The sequence below is a fragment of the Manduca sexta genome, chromosome 10, assembly GCF_014839805.1.
Source record: "Manduca sexta isolate Smith_Timp_Sample1 chromosome 10, JHU_Msex_v1.0, whole genome shotgun sequence".
NCBI classification, from domain to species: domain Eukaryota; kingdom Metazoa; phylum Arthropoda; class Insecta; order Lepidoptera; family Sphingidae; genus Manduca; species Manduca sexta.
The window spans coordinates 6960361-6980123 of NC_051124.1; the positions used below are offsets into that span (position 1 = coordinate 6960361).

The 19763-nt window shown below is 35.6% G+C and overlaps 3 protein-coding genes across 3 annotated transcripts; 1 reads left to right on the forward strand and 2 right to left on the reverse strand.

The window, feature by feature from the left end:
- Nucleotides 1-4744: 4744 nt before the first annotated feature.
- Nucleotides 4745-6972, reverse strand: LOC115455840 (cell wall protein DAN4). The gene is made up of 3 exons (XM_030184582.2): nucleotides 6885-6972; nucleotides 6388-6801; nucleotides 4745-5550 (listed from the first exon to the last, which is right to left on the reverse strand). Exons 1-3 carry the CDS (start codon nucleotides 6924-6926, stop codon nucleotides 4795-4797), a joined length of 1212 nt encoding a protein of 403 aa, XP_030040442.2. The 5' UTR covers nucleotides 6927-6972; the 3' UTR covers nucleotides 4745-4794.
- Nucleotides 6973-11349: 4377 nt separating this feature from the next.
- On the forward strand, nucleotides 11350-15553 carry LOC115455831. The gene is made up of 2 exons (XM_030184573.2): nucleotides 11350-11374; nucleotides 12459-15553. The coding sequence occupies exons 1-2, from the start codon at nucleotides 11350-11352 to the stop codon at nucleotides 15551-15553; spliced, it is 3120 nt and encodes a 1039-aa protein (XP_030040433.2).
- Nucleotides 15554-16299: 746 nt separating this feature from the next.
- Nucleotides 16300-17271, reverse strand: LOC115455832 (putative uncharacterized protein DDB_G0282499). Its single transcript, XM_030184574.2, has one exon. The coding sequence runs from the start codon at nucleotides 17269-17271 to the stop codon at nucleotides 16300-16302; it is 972 nt and encodes a 323-aa protein (XP_030040434.2).
- Nucleotides 17272-19763: the final 2492 nt, after the last annotated feature.

Here is a 19763-nt window from a genome sequence, read left to right on the forward strand (position 1 = left end):
TTTGCCCTTTTGATTATATTTGTTTTTTGTAACAGAAGTTTTTTGGTGGTAGCCAATGTTCTGTTGTTTCTTATTCTGAACGGCTTTAGAAGATTTTTGACGATATTTTCGATTGCCTTTTTTGAGGTTTTTATTTGTTTCAGTAGAGGCTTTTTGTTGGTGATGGTCACCGTATTTTTTACTTTCTCTGCTAGATTTGGAAGTTTTTTTTTTTGAGTATGATCTGTTGGCCTTTTCTTTATTATCTCTTAATGAGTCTGAAGATCTCTGTTTGCTATTGTCATTATCAGATTTTGCAGATGACTTCCGTTTATGCTTTTGATGGTAATTTCTGTTAAAGTAATTTGGTGTTACGAATGATATTTGATAGACAGTAAGTGCTTTTTCGTTTGAATCAGTAGACGCGGTAGAAGACTTCATTTTATGTACTACATGTTGTTTATGCGGTTTAGCAGATCTCTTTTGACGTATAAGAAATTGTAATTTTTCTGAATTGGAACCTAAAAATATGGTAGATTTCTCGGTTACTACATTACTGTATTGTTCCGATAGTGAAGAGGTCCACGAAACAGGCTCAAAATTTTTATCATTAGCGATTTTTTGGTACTTATTTTGTGTTGTTACAGGTTCGGGGGTCACTATTTGTGCTGAAATGAGCTGTAACAAAAACATATATATAATTTTTATTAACATTATGTTCATGAAACCTACATTTGCACACCTATACCTGCATTATGTTCTTATATATCTGGTTGTGATTTTATTAAAATAAAGTTTCATTGCAAATGAAGTAAGTCTTAAAGAAGAAGAGAATAAATAGGCCAGCATAACAATAACTATTCCCATTTTCTGATAGAAAATAACCGGGAAACCGTCCCCTTCCCGAAATTTATACAAGATAACTGCCTCAATTAGGACATTACTGATTATTCTTGTACATAGTATATTTTCGAATAAATATAAAAATCACTAAAATGATCATATTAATGTTTTAAAATGCTTCCTAGATTGAAAACAAATATAAAAACATTACTGTGCTTGCCAATTTGCAAGCATTTTATCCTTATACATAAAATATTATGGCTAACGTATTATATGGGAATTAGTCCCTACACAAGTAGTTCAACATATTTCAGTATCATGTAGGGCATTATTTCGATTATTCAGGCGACTTTGTTACTGTTTATGAACAGCTGTGGTGTTTACTATCAGGCGGACATTTCCTTGTCTTCTTATTTAGTCGAAAAAATACATAATATATTCAAAAAAGTCTTAATCACACAATAATTGAATCTTGCAAGTATGAAACTTACCAGTATGAAGATAATACGTAATGTGATTTTTTGGAACCCCATTTTTAAACGGATATATATTTAACGCCACGAATCCATCTGGTCTTTCCATTTACGAAATAATGACGTATAACGTTGGACCTACATTTATATGAAGATTTAAACATGTAAATATTATATAACACGTAGGGGTGTCATGAAAAGTAAATTTATTATTTCTAACTATAACTATTTGTGTAAATGAATATGAATATCTATATAATTATATTTGTTTAATTTAATTTATTGCAAAACTCTATGAATCACTGTATTCTCAATTTATCTCAAATTATCTTCGCTAATTGCAATTTTATTAGGCGTAGTGTTAAAATCATGATTAAAATAATTTAGCAATCATAAATGTTTGCTAAGTCTCCTTGTTTTTTCTTATTACTTATATTAATATTCGTAAATAACTAATGCATTCCTGTTTTATATTTCGACGAGGCTTCTGTGTGTTTAAATTTTTGTTATTTTCGTTTGTACAAGAAAGCATTTGGTTTCGCCACGAGTGGACAGTCTGACATTAACCTTTTCTGGGATCGGTATATGTCAGACTGGCGGATGTCGAATGACGTGAGACGGCTACCCCTTGGCTGTCGACACAATTATGCCGGCCTGTATGTATGTATACGGCCGTACAATTTAAATATACTCTTGCTTTTTCTACAGCCCTGTTCCTGACATGACATGCATAGAACTAATTTGTGTCAGAACAATGATTTTGCATTGACTTTTGACTACGCTTTACAATTGTTGGATGAAAGAAGTTCAGTTAATGTCTTGTAAAATCGTGAGATATGTCGCTTTGAAACAATGCAATGCAGTGCAAGTCATTATTCAAACGTAGAATGATTATGATAATACAACGTTACATACGAATTATAATATTTATATCTGTATGTGTAACTAAATATGTCTCTATATGATTATGTGGTATTAAAATAAAATTAAGTTTTTAACATCAAACCCTAAAATGTTGTGTTATATTTAACTTTAGATCATGATGTTAAATTTAAAAAGAACGCAATTTTATGTTAACGTCAAAGTGGGTAGTATGAAAACAGAAGTGATGTTCGGTTTGCTTGCGCTAAGTGGCTAATGAGTAGTAGACCAAATATAAAAGTGTTCTATTAAGAAATAAATATTGCAGTGCTAAGTACCAAAAAGCTGTTTCCTTTTCTCATTACGATGCCAAATCTTTCTTGACGATTTTGGCGTTAGAAGTTTACACTGCTGAATGCATATAGATGAAAGGGCATGGAATATCTTGGCTATGTACAGCATTTTAATCCTCCATTTTAATACATCTTTTTGCCAAAAATTCCATTTTCATAAAAGTTTTTACGAAGTAACATGGCTGTCTTCTTCTTGATTTTATAGAAAAAATAATGATCTATCGATAATGTTGTTTAATCAATAGAAACTATAAAATTAGGCAAAGACATTAAACGGTTAGTTTGATACTGAACATCGGGACCGAATTTGTGTTTCAAAGTATTACCGATTGGTAATAAGACGTTGTTTTATTTAAAATGTGTGACAAGATGTCACAGCGTCCTTAGATATCAATATAAAAAAAAACATATATACAGAAATCATGCTAATATGCGCATTAAAAACGTGCAAATCACTATAATATATAAATTAATGAAGTATTTTATATTGGTGTTTTAATATTTCGCGGTAGACCGACTAACCATCGCATAAGCGCTATATTTCGCCCAATAACCTACTATTATTATATTTTAAATGTGGGATATAATTATAATATATTTAAGTCCTCAGTGAATATTTTTTATATTTACTGTCTTTGTAAGGCAGAAGTCTCTTAAGAGACTACTACTTGTGCTCATTATCTTTTCCACTTTCGTTTTAAATATAACAAAAAAAAATTAAGATTATGATTAAACATCAATTTTATTATTTGCTAGCTTTTGTTTGCGGCTTCGCGTGCGTTAATGTTGGTCCCAGGATAAATACGGCTTTATAGCTCTAGAGGATGATGTAAGTATGTAAGCTATTACTGAAATATTTTTAACGGATCAATAGTTGCAGAGATTATCTATACTATTATATAAAGCTGAAGAGTTTATTTGTTTGTTTGAACGCGCTAATCTCAGGAACTACTGGGTCAAAATGAAAAATTCTTTTTGTGTTGGATAGCCCTTTGTTCGTGGAGTGCTATAGGCTATATATCATCACGCTATGATCAAAAGGAGCGGAGCAGTAATGGCTAATCTCAGGAAATACCGGTTCGAAATGAAAAATTATTTTTGTGTTGAATAGTCCTTTGTTCCTGGATTGCTATAGACTATATATCGTCACGCTATGACCAATAGGAGCGGAGCAGTAATGAAACATGTTGCAAAAACGGGGAAAATTGATTAGTTTTGAGAGCTTCCGTTGCACTGCGTAAACGGTTAAAGTTATGCAACAATGATATATGACGGGATCGTTCCTCTTAAAAAGTTCTACAAAAATATATTATAAAACAAAGTCCCCCGCTGCATCTGTCTGCCTGAACGTGTTAAACTCAAAAACTACCCAACGTATTAAGATGAAATTTGGTATGGAGCCAGTTTGAGACCCTGGGAAGGACATAGGCTCCCGGGAAAATATATAGCGTGACTTTTATAACAGGAAACTTTAGCCCGAAAAACTTTATAATGCGGGCGGAGCCGCGGGCAAAAGCTAGTAATATAATAATTGCAATTGTTTCGGTTACAAAAATTTTGTATAATTACGTCATGGAATTACTACGTACAGCTCAGAAGCTGCAGAAGCAGGTGAACAAATGTAAAATTTCAAATCGCTTTTAAACTATCGTGTCCGCATCAATAAGCGTTTTTCTTCACTGAAATAAATTTCTAAGGGTTTAATTTATCATAGATAAAGAAATAATAATATTTCCATTAAAGTGCATGTGTAGAAGCGTTTCGAAGTTTTTAATTTTTTGCGTTACTTTTGTAGCTGCCTGTATATGATACAATTACACGTAAAGAAATAAATGAAGGGTAACAACAGAATGACGTAGGCTCAAGGACTGGGAGGGTGGTATCGGGCTGGGAAAATGAATTGCCGGAAAGTGTCTAGTGTCATTTCTTTTTGCAGTTATAATAATTATTCTTTGGTACCAGTATATACGCCTGTACATATTGGTACCATACTTGCCGCCTGACAAGTTTATATATAAAAGAATAAGAGCAAAATGAAAAGGAATCTTTTTCACAACATATTTATTTTAATATTTTACTGTGCCAAAAATTTTTTTAGATTAATTTGATGATTAACATATTTTTAAATTTGAATTAAATCTTCATAATAAAATAAAACGGACATTTATAACTCTTTATATTAAAAACATTTTCGTAATATATTACAGATTTTATCAGATTAAATAAAATATTGGCAAACGTTACCGTTATAATGATATCATAAAATTAAGCTGGTTGATTTTATCTTAACCCGATTCAGTAGTGGTACTGGTGCTAGAAGTTGTAGAAGTGGTGCTTTCAGTAGTTGACGTGGTACTGTCAGTAGTTGAAGTTGTACTATCCGTAGTTGATGTTGTACTGTCAGTAGTGGAAGTCGTACTGTCGGTAGTTGAAGTTGTACTGCCGGTAGTAGAAGTTGTACTGTCAGTTGTAGAAGTCGTACCGTCAGTTGTAGAAGTCGTGCTGTCAGTAGTTGAAGTTGTACTACCAGTCGTCGAAGTTGTGCTATCAGTTGTCGAGGTTGTATCACCGGATGTTGATGTTGTACTATCGGTTGTCGAAGTAGTACTACCGGAAGTGGAAGTTGTACTATCGGTTGTGGAAGCTGTACTATCAGTTGTCGAAGTTGTAGTACTGGACGTGGAAGTTGTACTATCAGTTGTCGAAGTCGTACTACCATCTGTAGACGATGTGCTGCCAGATGTGGTCGTTGTAGTGCTAGTTGGAGAAGATGTGGATGTTGTACTAGTACTTGAACTGGTCGTAGTTGATGTACCATCGGTTGTAGAAGTTGAACTACCGGTTGAAGATGTACTAGACGAGCTACTACTTTCTGTAGTGGTACTTGTTGTTCGTCTTGATGGACGACGGCATCTACTACTTGGGGTCGTAGAGCAGCGGCCATTGTTGCAGTAACGACCGTTACTGCATCGTCTGATGTAGACTCTGTTGCCTGGCAAGCAAGTCACAATTTCACGGCAATTACGGCATCTGGACCCTCTCTGAAATAAAAAGTTAAATAAATATTATTACATACATACATAAGTACACGATTTGTCCGAAGTGTTAAGCAGAGCCACAACTAGGGCACCGATCATACCTCATCAAACTTAATAGCCGTCTCATTATGTTATAAAAATCGAACGAATTGGTGTATCACACATAAATACTAACCCTGCCCAACACTAATGTATTTTTCACATCAAAATCTTATACTTATATATATCTTGTAGGGATGAATAGGTAGCAGCCATTGTATAGGAATAGATGTTGCGCCTGACTATCCGCGGCTTCTCAGAGGATTGCCATTTGGGGCAGTTATATAATACTATACTGTCTGTATGTATGTGCGTAAATTCTACTATCGCAATATAGAGTTAATGATTGCCATCTGATAGCAATAATAAAATAATAGCAAATATAAAAAAAATGTGTTCTCGGGAGGGTCTCTGGATGGTTTAGATTTACTATTGCAACCAATTGCGCTGTACTCGGGTTCTAGGACTTTATCTTTATCTCCTTTTTAGGGCAAAGCAACGTTTGCCAGGGCCGCTAGTATTTAATAATAGTAATACAAAACAACATTTAAGTTTAATTATAAATCCTTCGTTGTGATAGTCCAATGGAGGACTTAGTTGCTTTGTTTATATTTATAATTTTATCGTGGCATTGTTCGATTTTACAGCGCCTGGCCCCTACCGTATTAACAACTGGTAGGAGGTGAATAGAATTAGTTAGATAAATCATATTTTTGCACAGCCTCTTGAAGGACTTTAATCGAAGTAAGATTATGTTAGTAATATGTAATATTTAATTAAACATATACAGTTCCAACTTACGCGGGCCGCATAGTTGCACCTATTTCTGCTATTTCCATAGTATTGTCCTGCTTGGCTATTGTCGTAGTACGGATAGCCGTAGTAGTAGGGCATAAAAAAGAATGTTTTATCATTTCCATGTTGCCGGACTTGTTGGCGTTGGCGGTGAGCTACTTGTTGACGAGCCCTTTGGTGATGACCAGCGTGTTGTTGACGAGCCCCCTGATGATGAGTTACATGTTGTTGTCGAGCTCCTTGATGGTGATCCGCGTGTTGTTGTTTACCGACGCGCTGTTGGCGATTCTCATGTTGATGCGCCTCCCTCTTTTCACGCGGCGATCGTGGGAACGTATTTGGCATTGAACTATTTGAAAGACCGTGGTCATCACTAAACTCTTCTGGAGCTTCATCGGCTAGAACCACTACCGCAGCTAACTGAAACAGTATGTTAGTTACTATTGGAACATAACGACTAAAATGTCTTAATGAACTTTAAATGTTAGCAGCTTAGGGCTTACCAGTATGCAGGACAAAAATATACTTGTTGCTTTGAACTTCATGTTAGTGTGGTGCGAGTCAAGCCGCCGTCAGTAATATATTTGCCACCTCGATACTAGAAGTGGTGGTTATATTTAGTTCACCTGAAGTTTATATAGTATTTACCAATAATTAATATGTAAATGTACTTCTATAAAGTCAGGGATGTCAAAAGAATGTTAATTTATACATTGCTAACTACGTTCTTCGATAAATTTAATTAATACTCAATGTGTGATTTCTTTAAGAAAAGGTTATTATAATTATTCTTAAATTTTAAAAAGCAGCTTTTTTACACTGGTGTTTGCAGATTTACACTTTTGGTTTATATTTAATTCTAGCTTTTGGTGAACAAGTTTTTACGACATGAAGACCCGCTCTACATTATCCTATGTAGACTATATCCTTCCCAGGGTCTAAAACTGTCTCCATAATATCAAATTTCATAGAATTCGGTTCAGTGGTTCAGCCGTGACAGCGTAACAGACAGACAGACAGACACTTTTGCATTTATAAGTATAGATTTTGAAATGGTTCACGTTTAGTTTTTGATCACTAGCAGTCAACTTTAAATATTTGGCAATAGATCAGTTGACGGTTGCCGCAACAAAATTGCTGAATAAGTAAATTGAATCGAGCGCCTGATTCATACTAATTGTATGAAAATGAGCAATTAATTTCTCGCCGTGACCATATTAGTTATGGTATTGGTATGTTTGAAGTAACAGTTGACAAGATCTGCCATATTTGCATCCGTGCAAAAAAAGCAAAACAGGTATAACATTACAACAGAAAAAGCATCTTTAAACCTATTTGTTTTCGATCAATTCCATTTTAATATTCACGTAGTATTTGACGATAATTGTTTTTTTTTTGTTTAATATTACAGTTTTTGGCAGTATAAGGCAGCTCTTATAAGATTTGATTGATCTTGAGGATTCATTGCCAGAGCTTAAAATATTTTTTATTTTTGTTATCAACCCTAATTGTAGATCGATGTACGTAAACAGATATGAAATAATAGATCAAAGTAAGAACGCAAATATCCTGTAAACAAAATATCTTAACACATTATATGAAAAAGGCTATTATTTTATTGAAACATTAAACGCTATTCCGTCATAATAATATTGTTTATTGTGTCTTTGCGTGTTCCACCAGTGACAATTATTATTGTTAAATTGTTTTGATAGTGAACAAAATATGTATGTTCGACAATAGCGAAAGCTTTGTATTATATTTATTAAGGAATTCGCTGTCAATAGAAATAGTGGAATTAATAAATGGAGAGACGAGATAAAAATTACGTTTAGCGTGGATTGGATTACAAAGACAAACTATATAAATTTGGACCAAAAAGAAGACGGTAAATTTTCGTTGATCAAGAGTTCCTTGCCAATTAATAATTATTTAAGATTTCAATAAGTCTCTTTAATGAAATTATTATTGTCTATGCTCGTTGTTCCCCCTTACGGGAACGACGTAGTGAAATCTTTCCCATTATCCCCTATTGGGAGACAGTGCAACAAATTTCTCGTTTGTCTTCCTATAGAGCATGACGGGAACAAACGAATTGTTCTCTTTACCAATGAAGAAAATAGAAATTAAGCACTCGTCATTGTCCTGTTATATTTAATATCCATAGTTCATAGGGCTGGGTAAGACACTTGACAAACTACTAAATGTCATTTGTTCTTTAGTGGCAATTTTAAAGACTTCTGATTCAAAATATTTATTAATGAAGCGCGAAGTCTCTGAATTATTATGTGATACTTGGTGCGGCTAAGTTTATGCATTAAATCTTACATAAGGCTGGTAGAATACATCAGTTTTGAAAAAGTATATTCACAATAACTCACCAATATTGAATACACAATAATACGTTTATTAATTGAAATCTTAGAGAATTTAACCATATAAACATTTGAATTAACAACTCTTTATTGTAAAGGAAAATCAAAAACAATTATTGTAAAACAAGTTTTTAATGGTTTTTATTTTGTCTATGATACATTTAATAAATAATAACATAGATCGATGTGAAAGAATGCCATATCTGCTAAAGTCCCAAATTATGTTTCTGTGTTCTGTGTAGGTGCAAAAAAAGAGTTCGGCAACGGTAAGTAGACCTTGGCATATGTTGGCGTTGAGCTACACTGTATCCAGTCAGAAGGTAGATACCACTTATCTTAAGGTAGTCTGATATAATTCGGGGAAGGGTGATATTAAGGTCGTAATTGTATTTTACCTTCTAGTGACAGTGTATATGGATTCTGTCTTTCTTAAGAATTGTAATTGTAGATCGATGACGATGTCGATCGATCGACTATTTCCAAGTTCGACAAGACGTTGTGTGTGTTTGTATTGCCGTGTGCGAGTCATAATTCCTCTTTAAGTAGTTCAGAGTTTGCACTAAAAATTAGTTTAGTACAAGCCCAAGGCCCCAACTTAATGAACTCAAGTATGTTTATCTAGAGTAAATTTTATAGTTTTATCCAATTTATTTAGAAGATAAATTTAAAAATTTTTGAACTATGTAATTGAGTTTTACAACAGAGTGTTATAATCTATGTACCCAGACTCCCTGAGACTCAAAAGAATTTGCCTTAAGGTTAAATAAGTCGCACTCTTAATAAAATAATGACCCATTCCAAAATTGCCAATTTGTGGTAATCGTCAAACAACCAATGTCTGTTTGCGACCTTTTAGTTTTTTCCCTTTTTTTTCATGCTATAGGTTTCATTTTTTACCTATCTTTAATAAGTTTAATTTTATAACAACTTAAAAAAAACGGTAGCATACAAAAATTAGTTTTCCGACGATTGCCACAAATTAACAATTTTGAAATAGGTCATTATTTTATTAAGAGTGCGATTAGTTACATATGTTTGGTTATAATAAAAAGTTCTAAGTTACCTAATCTATTAATTAATGTCGGATTTTAAGTATTTCTCGGATGGGTTTTGTTTTTAAATAAATATAATGATCTTAATTCAATAGGACGATACGTTTTCCTTTTATGCTTCACAAGGTGTTGTTCGTGGTTTTGCCTATGTAGAAGAGTTCTTGCGAGATGAATGTCCCTTGTATTTTTCCGGCAAATAAAGTAGCCTATGTCCTTTCTTATAGGACTTGCGTAGGTGCCCTCACATTGTTCGTCGTTTAAGCGTCTTTGACTCTACCCTGTGCTTCGGTATAAAGAAATCGTTACTGAGTATTTTTAGATACTTACATTATATTTTCAAGACAATCATAGATTTAACATAGGAATGTCTTGAATGTCAAGCGCAAGTGACTTGCGCGTGTTTTGTTGATACTGTTTATTGAAAAGTGTGGCTTGCTTATATCGTCATTCAGTGATATAAAACTATTCTTTTTTGCTCTAAATATTTTATTATCACAAGCAGTATAATAGAAAAAAAATAATTGTGAATAAGATTGAGACATAACATTATTGTATTATTTATTGTAATTGGGTTACTTTTTCAAACATATTTTAACCTTTTCTATGTTTCAATACTATATAACCTAAAGTTCTTTAAAATAAAATAATACTTTTGAAATCGTTTTATTAAATGGCGTTTTGGGTGGTTTCTCGTAAGCAAACAACATATAATGCCTTTAAAAACACCTTTAAGTTGTTTTTATTAGTAGCTATAAAATGTTTCAGCACGTAAAATTGTCAAATTGCTAGCGTACTCTGTCTCAGAAATGTTTAAATTATATTTAGGAAATGGCGAAATAGTCATATAATTCCGAAATAATTATTTTAGTAAAATGTTCGATTCAACATAAACTCGCGATGCTTGTAGTAGTGGTGGTGTTCCTATAGATTGGGAGCATTTTGAGAATTCCCCTACAGTCTCTCCTACTTCTTATAAAAGTCTTCTAACTGAGTTCTAGAGGTCGTCCCAAGGCGCCCATCTACGTCCATTGAGCGACACTTAGGTGATACGGATTGTTGGTCTCTCGCTGTCATAGGCTTGTAGAGCAATTCTCTTGTAGGGGAATTCTATATCATCCAGCTCCTTCGGAATTCTCACGAGAATAATTACGCACAACAATCTTAGTGCAATAAGACATAATGGATAAGTTTGTACGCACTAAGGAAAGCCACCTCTGGTTAAAGTTAGTATGCAGACGTACCCCCTTATCCATAGACGTTATTTATCTAAAGACGGGGCATTGCTATGATAACAAGTCTGTTTCTTAGCTTTATTTATTTGACAACTTGCTGATTTTTCAGCTTTGTTTATCTGACAGCCAACTAGATTTAAGTTGTATCTCAATATTAGCCAATCACAACGGCCCTATGTCTACGCACTGCGAAGGCTGCCATGCTGTCATCACTGAGAAATAGACTTGTTATCACAGCAAAGATAGAGCTTAGATAAATAACGTCTATGAATACGGGGGATAGAGTATACATGGTAGAGACTGGGTCCAATGCTTGCCCTGACGACGACGAGGCGTAAGACCGATAAAACCAACGTCAACTTTTCCTCACTGAGAAAGGGTTAACGCGTTTTTCGCGCGATCACGAAGTACTTTGTTATAGTAGATCTAGTATTTATTAAATTATCGATTGTTATAAGAGTTATGTCAATAAACTTGTAAAAATCACAGCCCCGGATCTAGGGGGGGCAAGCCAGGGCCCGTGCCCCGGGCGGCGAATTCAGAGGGCGGCAAATTCAAACTTGACAGACGAATACACATCTCATCATTAACGCAACTTTGACTACTGAGACATCCAGTATATAACACACATAAATTATTTTCCGCGGGGCGCGAAATGATGATGATGATGATGACAAAAGTAAAAATATAGGTGGTTGGGGGCGGCATTATCCAGATTTTACCCCGCCTTCAAAAAATTCAAGATCCGGGGCTGAAAAATCAGTACTTTTTTGTAAATAAACATTTATTTAAAATGTTCTACGAAAATGAAATCAGTTTATTGTCCAGTACTTCTAGTTCTTATAACAAATTGATAAAATATACAGAAAATAAGGGTAGACCAAAAAGAATGGGCCGGAATCTATAATAAACTTAGTCCAACTATTAAAGACATGGTGAAGATTCATTTATTTAAAAGTAAACTGAAGAATTTCCTCTTGCTTTCTTAAAATCATAATAAATTTAATGTTATGTATTTAATGTCATAATTATAATGTGATTGATGTCATGTAAAACTACTGTCGATATATTTAATATTATTTTTTTGTACATAATGTTTATACATAACACCTGTAACATGCATGTAACCTATATTCAGCAACTAAGTGATTTGATTTGAAAATAATTATATTATATAAAAAGATACATAATGAATACACTTAAATTGGTTTATTGCTTACTTTTATTTATAAATTTCATATACAACATTATCTGATTATTTTCAGAATAGAAATAAAATTTTACGACGTTAATTTGAAAAAATATGTTTTTTGATTTTCGATTGATTACTAATGACTACATCAAAGAAAAATATAATATGTAATTTTATAGTAGCACCATGAGAGCAGGCTAGTTGATTTTATCTTATCCTGACGCAGTAGTAGTGCTTGTGCTAGAAGTTGTAGAAGTGGTACTGTCGGTTGTTGATGTTGTGCTATCAGTAGTTGAAGTCGTGCTGTCGGTTGTTGATGTTGTGCTGTCAGTAGTTGAAGTTGTGCTGTCGGTTGTTGATGTTGTACTGTCAGTTGTTGATGTTGTGCTGTCAGTAGTTGAAGTTGTGCTATCGGTTGTTGATGTTGTACTGTCAGTAGTTGAAGTTGTGCTGTCGGTTGTTGATGTTGTACTGTCAGTTGTTGATGTTGTACTGTCAGTTGTTGATGTTGTGCTGTCAGTAGTTGAAGTTGTGCTGTCGGTTGTTGATGTTGTACTGTCAGTTGTTGATGTTGTGCTGTCAGTAGTTGAAGTTGAGCTATCGGTTGTTGATGTTGTACTGTCAGTAGTTGAAGTTGTACTATCGGTTGTTGATGTTGTGCTATCAGTAGTAGAAGTCGTACTATCAGTTGTAGAGGTTGTACTGTCCGTGGTCGAAGTTGTGCTATCGGTTGTAGAAGTTGTACTGTCAGAAGTGGACGTTGTACTGTCAGTAGTTGAAGTTGTACTATCGGTTGTAGACGTTGTACTATCAGTTGTTGAAGTTGTGCTGCTAGTAGAAGAGCTTGTACTGTCAGTCGTAGATGTTGTACTACCGGTTGTTGAACTAGTACTGTCAGTAGTTGATGTTGTACTACCAGTTGTCGAAGTAGTACTATCAGTTGTTGAGGTCGTACTATCAGTTGTTGAAGTCGTACTACCAGTTGCAGAAGTCGTACTACCGGTTGTTGAAGTAGTACTGTCAGTAGTTGATGTAGAGCTACCAGTTGTTGAAGTAGTACTGTCAGTTGTTGAGGTCGTACTATCAGTTGTTGAAGTCGTACTACCAGTTGTAGAAGTCGTACTACCAGTTGTTGAAGTAGTACTGTCAGTTGTTGATGTCGTACTATCAGTTGTTGAAGTCGTACTACCAGTTGTAGAAGTCGTACTACCAGTTGTTGAAGTAGTACTGTCAGTAGTTGATGTAGTGCTACCAGTGGTTGAAGTAGTACTGTCTGTCGAAGATGTACTACTAGTTGTAGAAGTTGTACTGCCTGTTGTTGAAGTTGTACTATCGGTTGTAGACGTTGTACTATCAGTTGTTGAAGTTGTACTATCGGTTGTAGACGTTGTACTATCAGTTGTTGAAGTTGTACTGTCGGTCGTAGATGTTGTACTACCAGTTGTTGAACTAGTACTGTCAGTAGTTGATGTAGTGCTACCAGTTGTCGAAGTAGTACTGTCAGTTGTTGAGGTCGTACTATCAGTTGTTGAGGTCGTACTACCAGTTGTTGAAGTAGTACTGTCAGTCGAAGATGTACTACTAGTTGTAGAAGTTGTACTGTCTGTTGTTGAAGTTGTACTATCGGTTGTGGACGTTGTACTATCAGTTGTTGAAGTTGTACTATCGGTCGTAGATGTTGTACTACCAGTTGTTGAACTAGTACTGTCAGTAGTTGATGTTGTATTACCAGTTGTCGAAGTAGTACTATCAGTTGTTGAGGTCGTACTATCATTTGTTGAAGTTGTACTACCAGCTGTAGAAGTCGTACTACTACTGGTTGTTGAAGTAGTACTGTCAGTTGTTGATGTAGTGCTACCAGTTGTCGAAGTAGTACTGTCAGTTGTTGAGGTCGTACTATCAGTTGTTGAAGTCGTACTACCAGTTGTAGAAGTAGTACTACCGGTTGTTGAAGTAGTACTGTCAGTAGTTGATGTTGTACTACCAGTTGTCGAAGTAGTACTATCAGTTGTTGAGGTCGTACTAGCAGTTGTTGAAGTCGTACTACCAGTTGCAGAAGTCGTACTACCGGTTGTTGAAGTAGTACTGTCAGTAGTTGATGTAGAGCTACCAGTTGTTGAAGTAGTACTGTCAGTTGTTGAGGTCGTACTATCAGTTGTTGAAGTCGTACTACCGGTTGTTGAAGTTGTACTGTCTGTTGAAGTCGTACTACCGGTCGTAGAAGTAGTACTACCAGTTGTTGAAGTTGTACTGTCTGTTGAAGTCGTACTACCGGTCGTAGAAGTAGTACTATCAGTTGTTGAAGTCGTACTACCGGTTGTTGAAGTTGTACTGTCTGTTGAAGTCGTACTACCGGTCGTAGAAGTAGTACTACCAGTTGTTGAAGTTGTACTGTCTGTTGAAGTCGTACTACCGGTCGTAGAAGTAGTACTACCAGTTGTTGAAGTCGTACTACCGGTTGTGGAAGTAGTACTGCCAGTTGTTGAAGTCGTACTGTCAGTTGTAGAGGTCGTACTATCAGTCGTAGAAGCTGTACTACCAGTTGTCGAAGTCGTACTACCGGTTGTTGAAGTAGTACTACCCGTTGTTGAAGTTGTGCTGCCAGTAGTAGAGGTAGTACTACTGGTTGTTGAAGTTGTGCTGCCAGTAGTAGAGGTCGTACTACCAGTGGTTGAAGTTGTACTCGCAGTTGTGGAGGCTGTGCTGCCAGTAGTTGAAGTAGTACTGTCAGTTGTTGAGGTCGTACTACCAGTGGCCGAAGTCGTGCTACCAGTTGTAGAAGTTGTACTTCCTGTTGTTGAAGTTTTACTGTCAGCTGTCGAAGTTGTACTTCCTGTTGTCGATGTGGTACTTTCTGTAGTTGTAGAAGTTGGAGTTGTCGTGGATGTGGTTGTGGTAGTAGTGGAAGTTGGGGTTGTTGTGGATGTACTCGTACTAGTGGTAGAAGTTGGAGATTTCGTAGATATACTTGTACTAGAAGTAGAGCTTGAATCGCTAGGAGTAGTAGTAGTTGAACTGCCAGTACTGGTTGTTGAGCTGCCAGTGGTAGTAGTTGAACTGCCAGTGGTAGTGGTTGAACTACCAGTATTTGTCGTTGAACTGCCAGTAATGGTTGTTGAACTGCCAGTGGTAGTAGTTGAACTGCCAGTAGTAGTGGTAGAACCATTAGATATAGTCGTTGCATTGCCAGATGTTGTGGTACTGCTAGTTGTACTAGTAGAAGTGGGCGTTCTTGTCGTTCTTCTGAAACGCGTTGTACGTCTTGTGCGTCGGCGACATTTAGCTCCAGGTGTCATAGAACAGCGTCCATTGTTGCAGTAACGGAGCACGCCACTGCATCTTATAGCAACTGCTCTGAAGCCAACACATGTAACAGTTTCATGGCAACCGCGACATCTAGCTCCTCGCTGAAATAAATATAGTTAGTTTGTGAGAGCTTGTGAAAAGAACGGTAGAAACTCAAGCATTAAGTAAAGGTCATTTTTGGAGGATATCGTCTCATTAGAAGAAGACTTTGTTATATATTCATTTAAAAAATAATAACTTATTTTTTTATATTTACGAGTTATGTCATTAGTCTGTAAGTCTTCCGACAAGAAATTGGATGAAATTAATAAATAAAATACTCATAATATGCATTGCATATTCGTTCTCTTATTAACGTTATCTATTAATTGACATATATTTTTATAATAATTTTTCACGTATTGTTTCAGTTCCAGAAATCGAATAATTTTTCATCTGCACAAAGTACCTATAATAATGTTGCACAATCACATAACGACTTATTGTAGTATGTATACGTCTGTTCTGATCAGATCTGTGTCACTACATTTCATGTAACATTACTTGACATAAATAGTAGGTGTAGTGCTCAGTCTTCTAAATATATTGATATCGGTGACCACAAAGGTAAAAAGTGTATTAATTAACCTAATATTTCCGTAACGTTTTTATTTGATCACGCAAAATATTATTCGACGAGTTATACAAAATATTAGTATTTTGAGTAAAATTCCGACTTACCCGATTCCCGTAGTTACATCGATTTCGACGACGTCCACCAATTACACCACGTCCACCCTGTTGACCTGAAATTTGACCACCACCGTAATAGGAATTATATCCGTAAACAGGTCTGTAAAAGAAAGTTTTTTCAGGTTTTTTTCCTTTTTGTGGTCGAGCTTGATGTTGGGTTCCGGGTTGTTTCCGAATTTCATGATGAGATCCGTGCTGTTTCCGAACTTCATGATGAGATCCGTGCTGTTTACGAACTTCATGATGAGATCCGTGCTGTTTCCGAACTTCATGATGTTGTGATCCGTGTTGTTGACGAGCTTTTTGGTGTTGGGATCCGTGATGTTGACCTGCTCTCTGATGTTGTGATCCGTGTTGTTGACCAGCTCCGTGATGTTGAGATTTTTGTTTTTGGCCACTTCCGTGGTGTTGAGATGTTTGTTGTCGATGAGTTTTCTGGCGTTGGGATCCATGTTGTTGATGAGTTCCCTGGCGTTGTGATCCATTTTGTTGGTGAGTTCCCTGGCGTTGGGATGCGTGTTGTTGATGAGTTCCCTGGCGTTGGGATGCGTGTTTTTGATGCGTTCCCTGGCGTTGGGATGCGTGTTGTTGATGCGTTCCCTGGCGTTGGGATCCTTGTTGTTGATGAGTTCCCTGGCGGTGGGATCCGTGTTGTTGATGGGTTCCCTGGCGTTGGGATCCATGTTGTTGATGAGTTCCCTGGCGTTGCAATCCATTTTGTTGGTGAGTTCCCTGGCGTTGGGATGCGTGTTGTTGATGTGTTCCCTGGCGTTGGGATGCGTGTTGTTGATGAGTTCCCTGGCGTTGGGATGCGTGTTGTTGATGAGTTCCCTGGCGTTGGTATCCATGTTGATGTTGCGCAGCATGTCTTTTTTGACGGCCAATTGGCAAACGGGCAGGTTCAAATGTAGGAAGTGTAAGAATACCGATTTCATTTGATTTGCCAGACGTTGGTGCTTCAGATTTTGTTTCAGAACTATTTGAAGAGCTGCTGCTATCATTGAGCTGTGTTGTCGCTTCTTCAGCCAAAACTATTACTGAGGCAAACTGTAACAAAATATTATTTTTTAACATAAAAATTTTCGTACTTATTTATGCTATAAGAACAATGTAAGTATATGTATATACTTACCCCCTTATTCATAAACGTTTTTTATCTAAGGACGGAGTACAGCTGTGATAACAAGCCTGTTTCTCAGTGCCCAACGGCACTGAGAAATAGACATAGGGCCGTTGTGATTGGTTATTATTGTTGTATTTCAATATTAGCTAATCACAACGGCCCTATGTCTACGCACTGTGAAGACTGTCATGCTGTCAGCACTGAGAAACAGACTTGTTATCACAGCCTTACTCGGTCGTTAGATAAAAAACGTTTATGAATAAGGGGGTTTGTGTATAAACTAACTTAAAATGCTTCAATGAGCCAAGTACATTGCCTCTCCACAGATGTTGAGCTTGTGATCTATTCCTAGGACAATATTTCCAGAATTTACCTCATTATTTTATTCAAACAGGGAAAAACGTCGAGCTTTGCCATGTCGGGTAAATAAATAAAACATTGTTAGTAGTACAAATCTAACGCTGAAGCTTATAGTTAATAGCATAGGTATGCTGCCAAACAGGCGAAATATGAAACATAATAATGAAGGAATATAAATATGATTAAACTTTGTATTAGATGTTAACTCTAATAATCCACCTTACCAAGGTAATAAACAAGAAGGTGTAAATTTTATAGAACTCCATGTCGCCTAGAAGACCGTATCGGAGCCGTTGTCACTGAGCCATGCACGTTGGTTCGAAAATTAAAAGCAGTTGTAACTTGAAATAATGTTTATATAGGTAGCTGCATAGTAATTATAATTATGAGAATATATGTTAGGGGTGTCAGAATAAATGATTTGTTTATAATTGTCTACAAAATGGTATTTTTATTACAACTGCATAGCATTTAGTATTAATTTTATTCCACAAAGCAAAATCAGCCAATAATTTGCAATCTATAATTCGATTCAAATATATAAAGCTGAAGAGTAAATTTTATATTTGTTTGAACGCGCTTGATTTTTTTTACTAATGGGAAGCTAGATTACTTCTGAGTACTGAGGAGATGAGCTACTTTTTATCCCGGAGAAATATAAAACGGGACCTTTATCCCGTACAATTTTTTTGACCTGGGCGAGCAATAAATAGAATTCGTACCGTCACGGTTGGCCGGGTTCTATCTAGCATGCATGATGTTGGCACTGTAAAAATTACGTCTAAACATCTTTATGTTATAGACTCATCGGTCATCGGTCATAGCTCATCGGTCTATTAGGCTTCTATTAGGTTGATTTCTACAGCAGCAATATCGTGCATACTTTTTAAATATAAAGGATTCACACGTGTAATAATGATATTTTATTTATAAAAATAATTGGATTACTCGTTTTTGGAGCAGTTTCAGCAGTTTTTGATATAATATGCTTTTCATAACTTTTTGGCTGTGATAACTTTTAACAGGCTTCTTGTTGTCTCATTTTTACTTTATGGTGTATCAGTATTCTTAGGAACTATCTATTATAACTTTATATAATACATATAGAAAATGGACACCATATTGTAATAATAGTATGTTATCTCTACTTTTATTTTTTAAATTCTTAAAGTAATTATTAATCGTACATTTTTGCGCATTTTCACCCTAGACTCGTGCCTCGAAAATATATAGAATGTTAAAACTTCCATATCTGATATTATTACAAATGTTTAAAGGTATTTTATTTTATCAACCCTAATAAGAGTGATATAAAATAGATCCAAATAATGTACGATTGAAGGCAGGCTTAGTTGTATAAAACAAAATACAATAGCACGGAGAGGGCATTCATCTCATTGAAACATTTCATATATTCTGCCTTTATCATATAAGAATGTGGATTGTTAGATCTTGAGAGTAAACATGTGTTTTATATAGTCGTGACTCGTGACATATCAAACCGTTATTAGGATTATTTGACTCTGTCGAACACGTGTAACTAGAGGCAATAGATGATATATTTTAGTAAAATTAATTAATAAGATCATCGCTGTCGGCTGTTGACCATAGGCCTCCCAAGTGAGCTCCAATCATTTCGGCCTTGTTTTATGCGCAAGTATAGAGATGCGTGCGGATAAGGGTATCCGCCATCTTCTTCAAACCCACGATCCATGATGCAGCAAGGCGTTTTACAATATATTGACTTAATCGCCGTCTCTATTTTAGCACTTTTCTGCTTAACTGACCGTCCGTCCGTCTACGAAAATGGCCGGCCCAGTATCACTTCAGTGCACTGATTTTGCTAGCGCTGCCAGTCACTTTAGAATAAAATTTATACACCGCTTAAACGTTAAATGTAATGCTGACAAATATTTAGATTGCTTATATTTACGTCCTGACGTATTTATCCTATATATTTGGTGTTTTACTTCTTTAGGCTTTATAAGTTATCTTGAGTTAAAATATGAC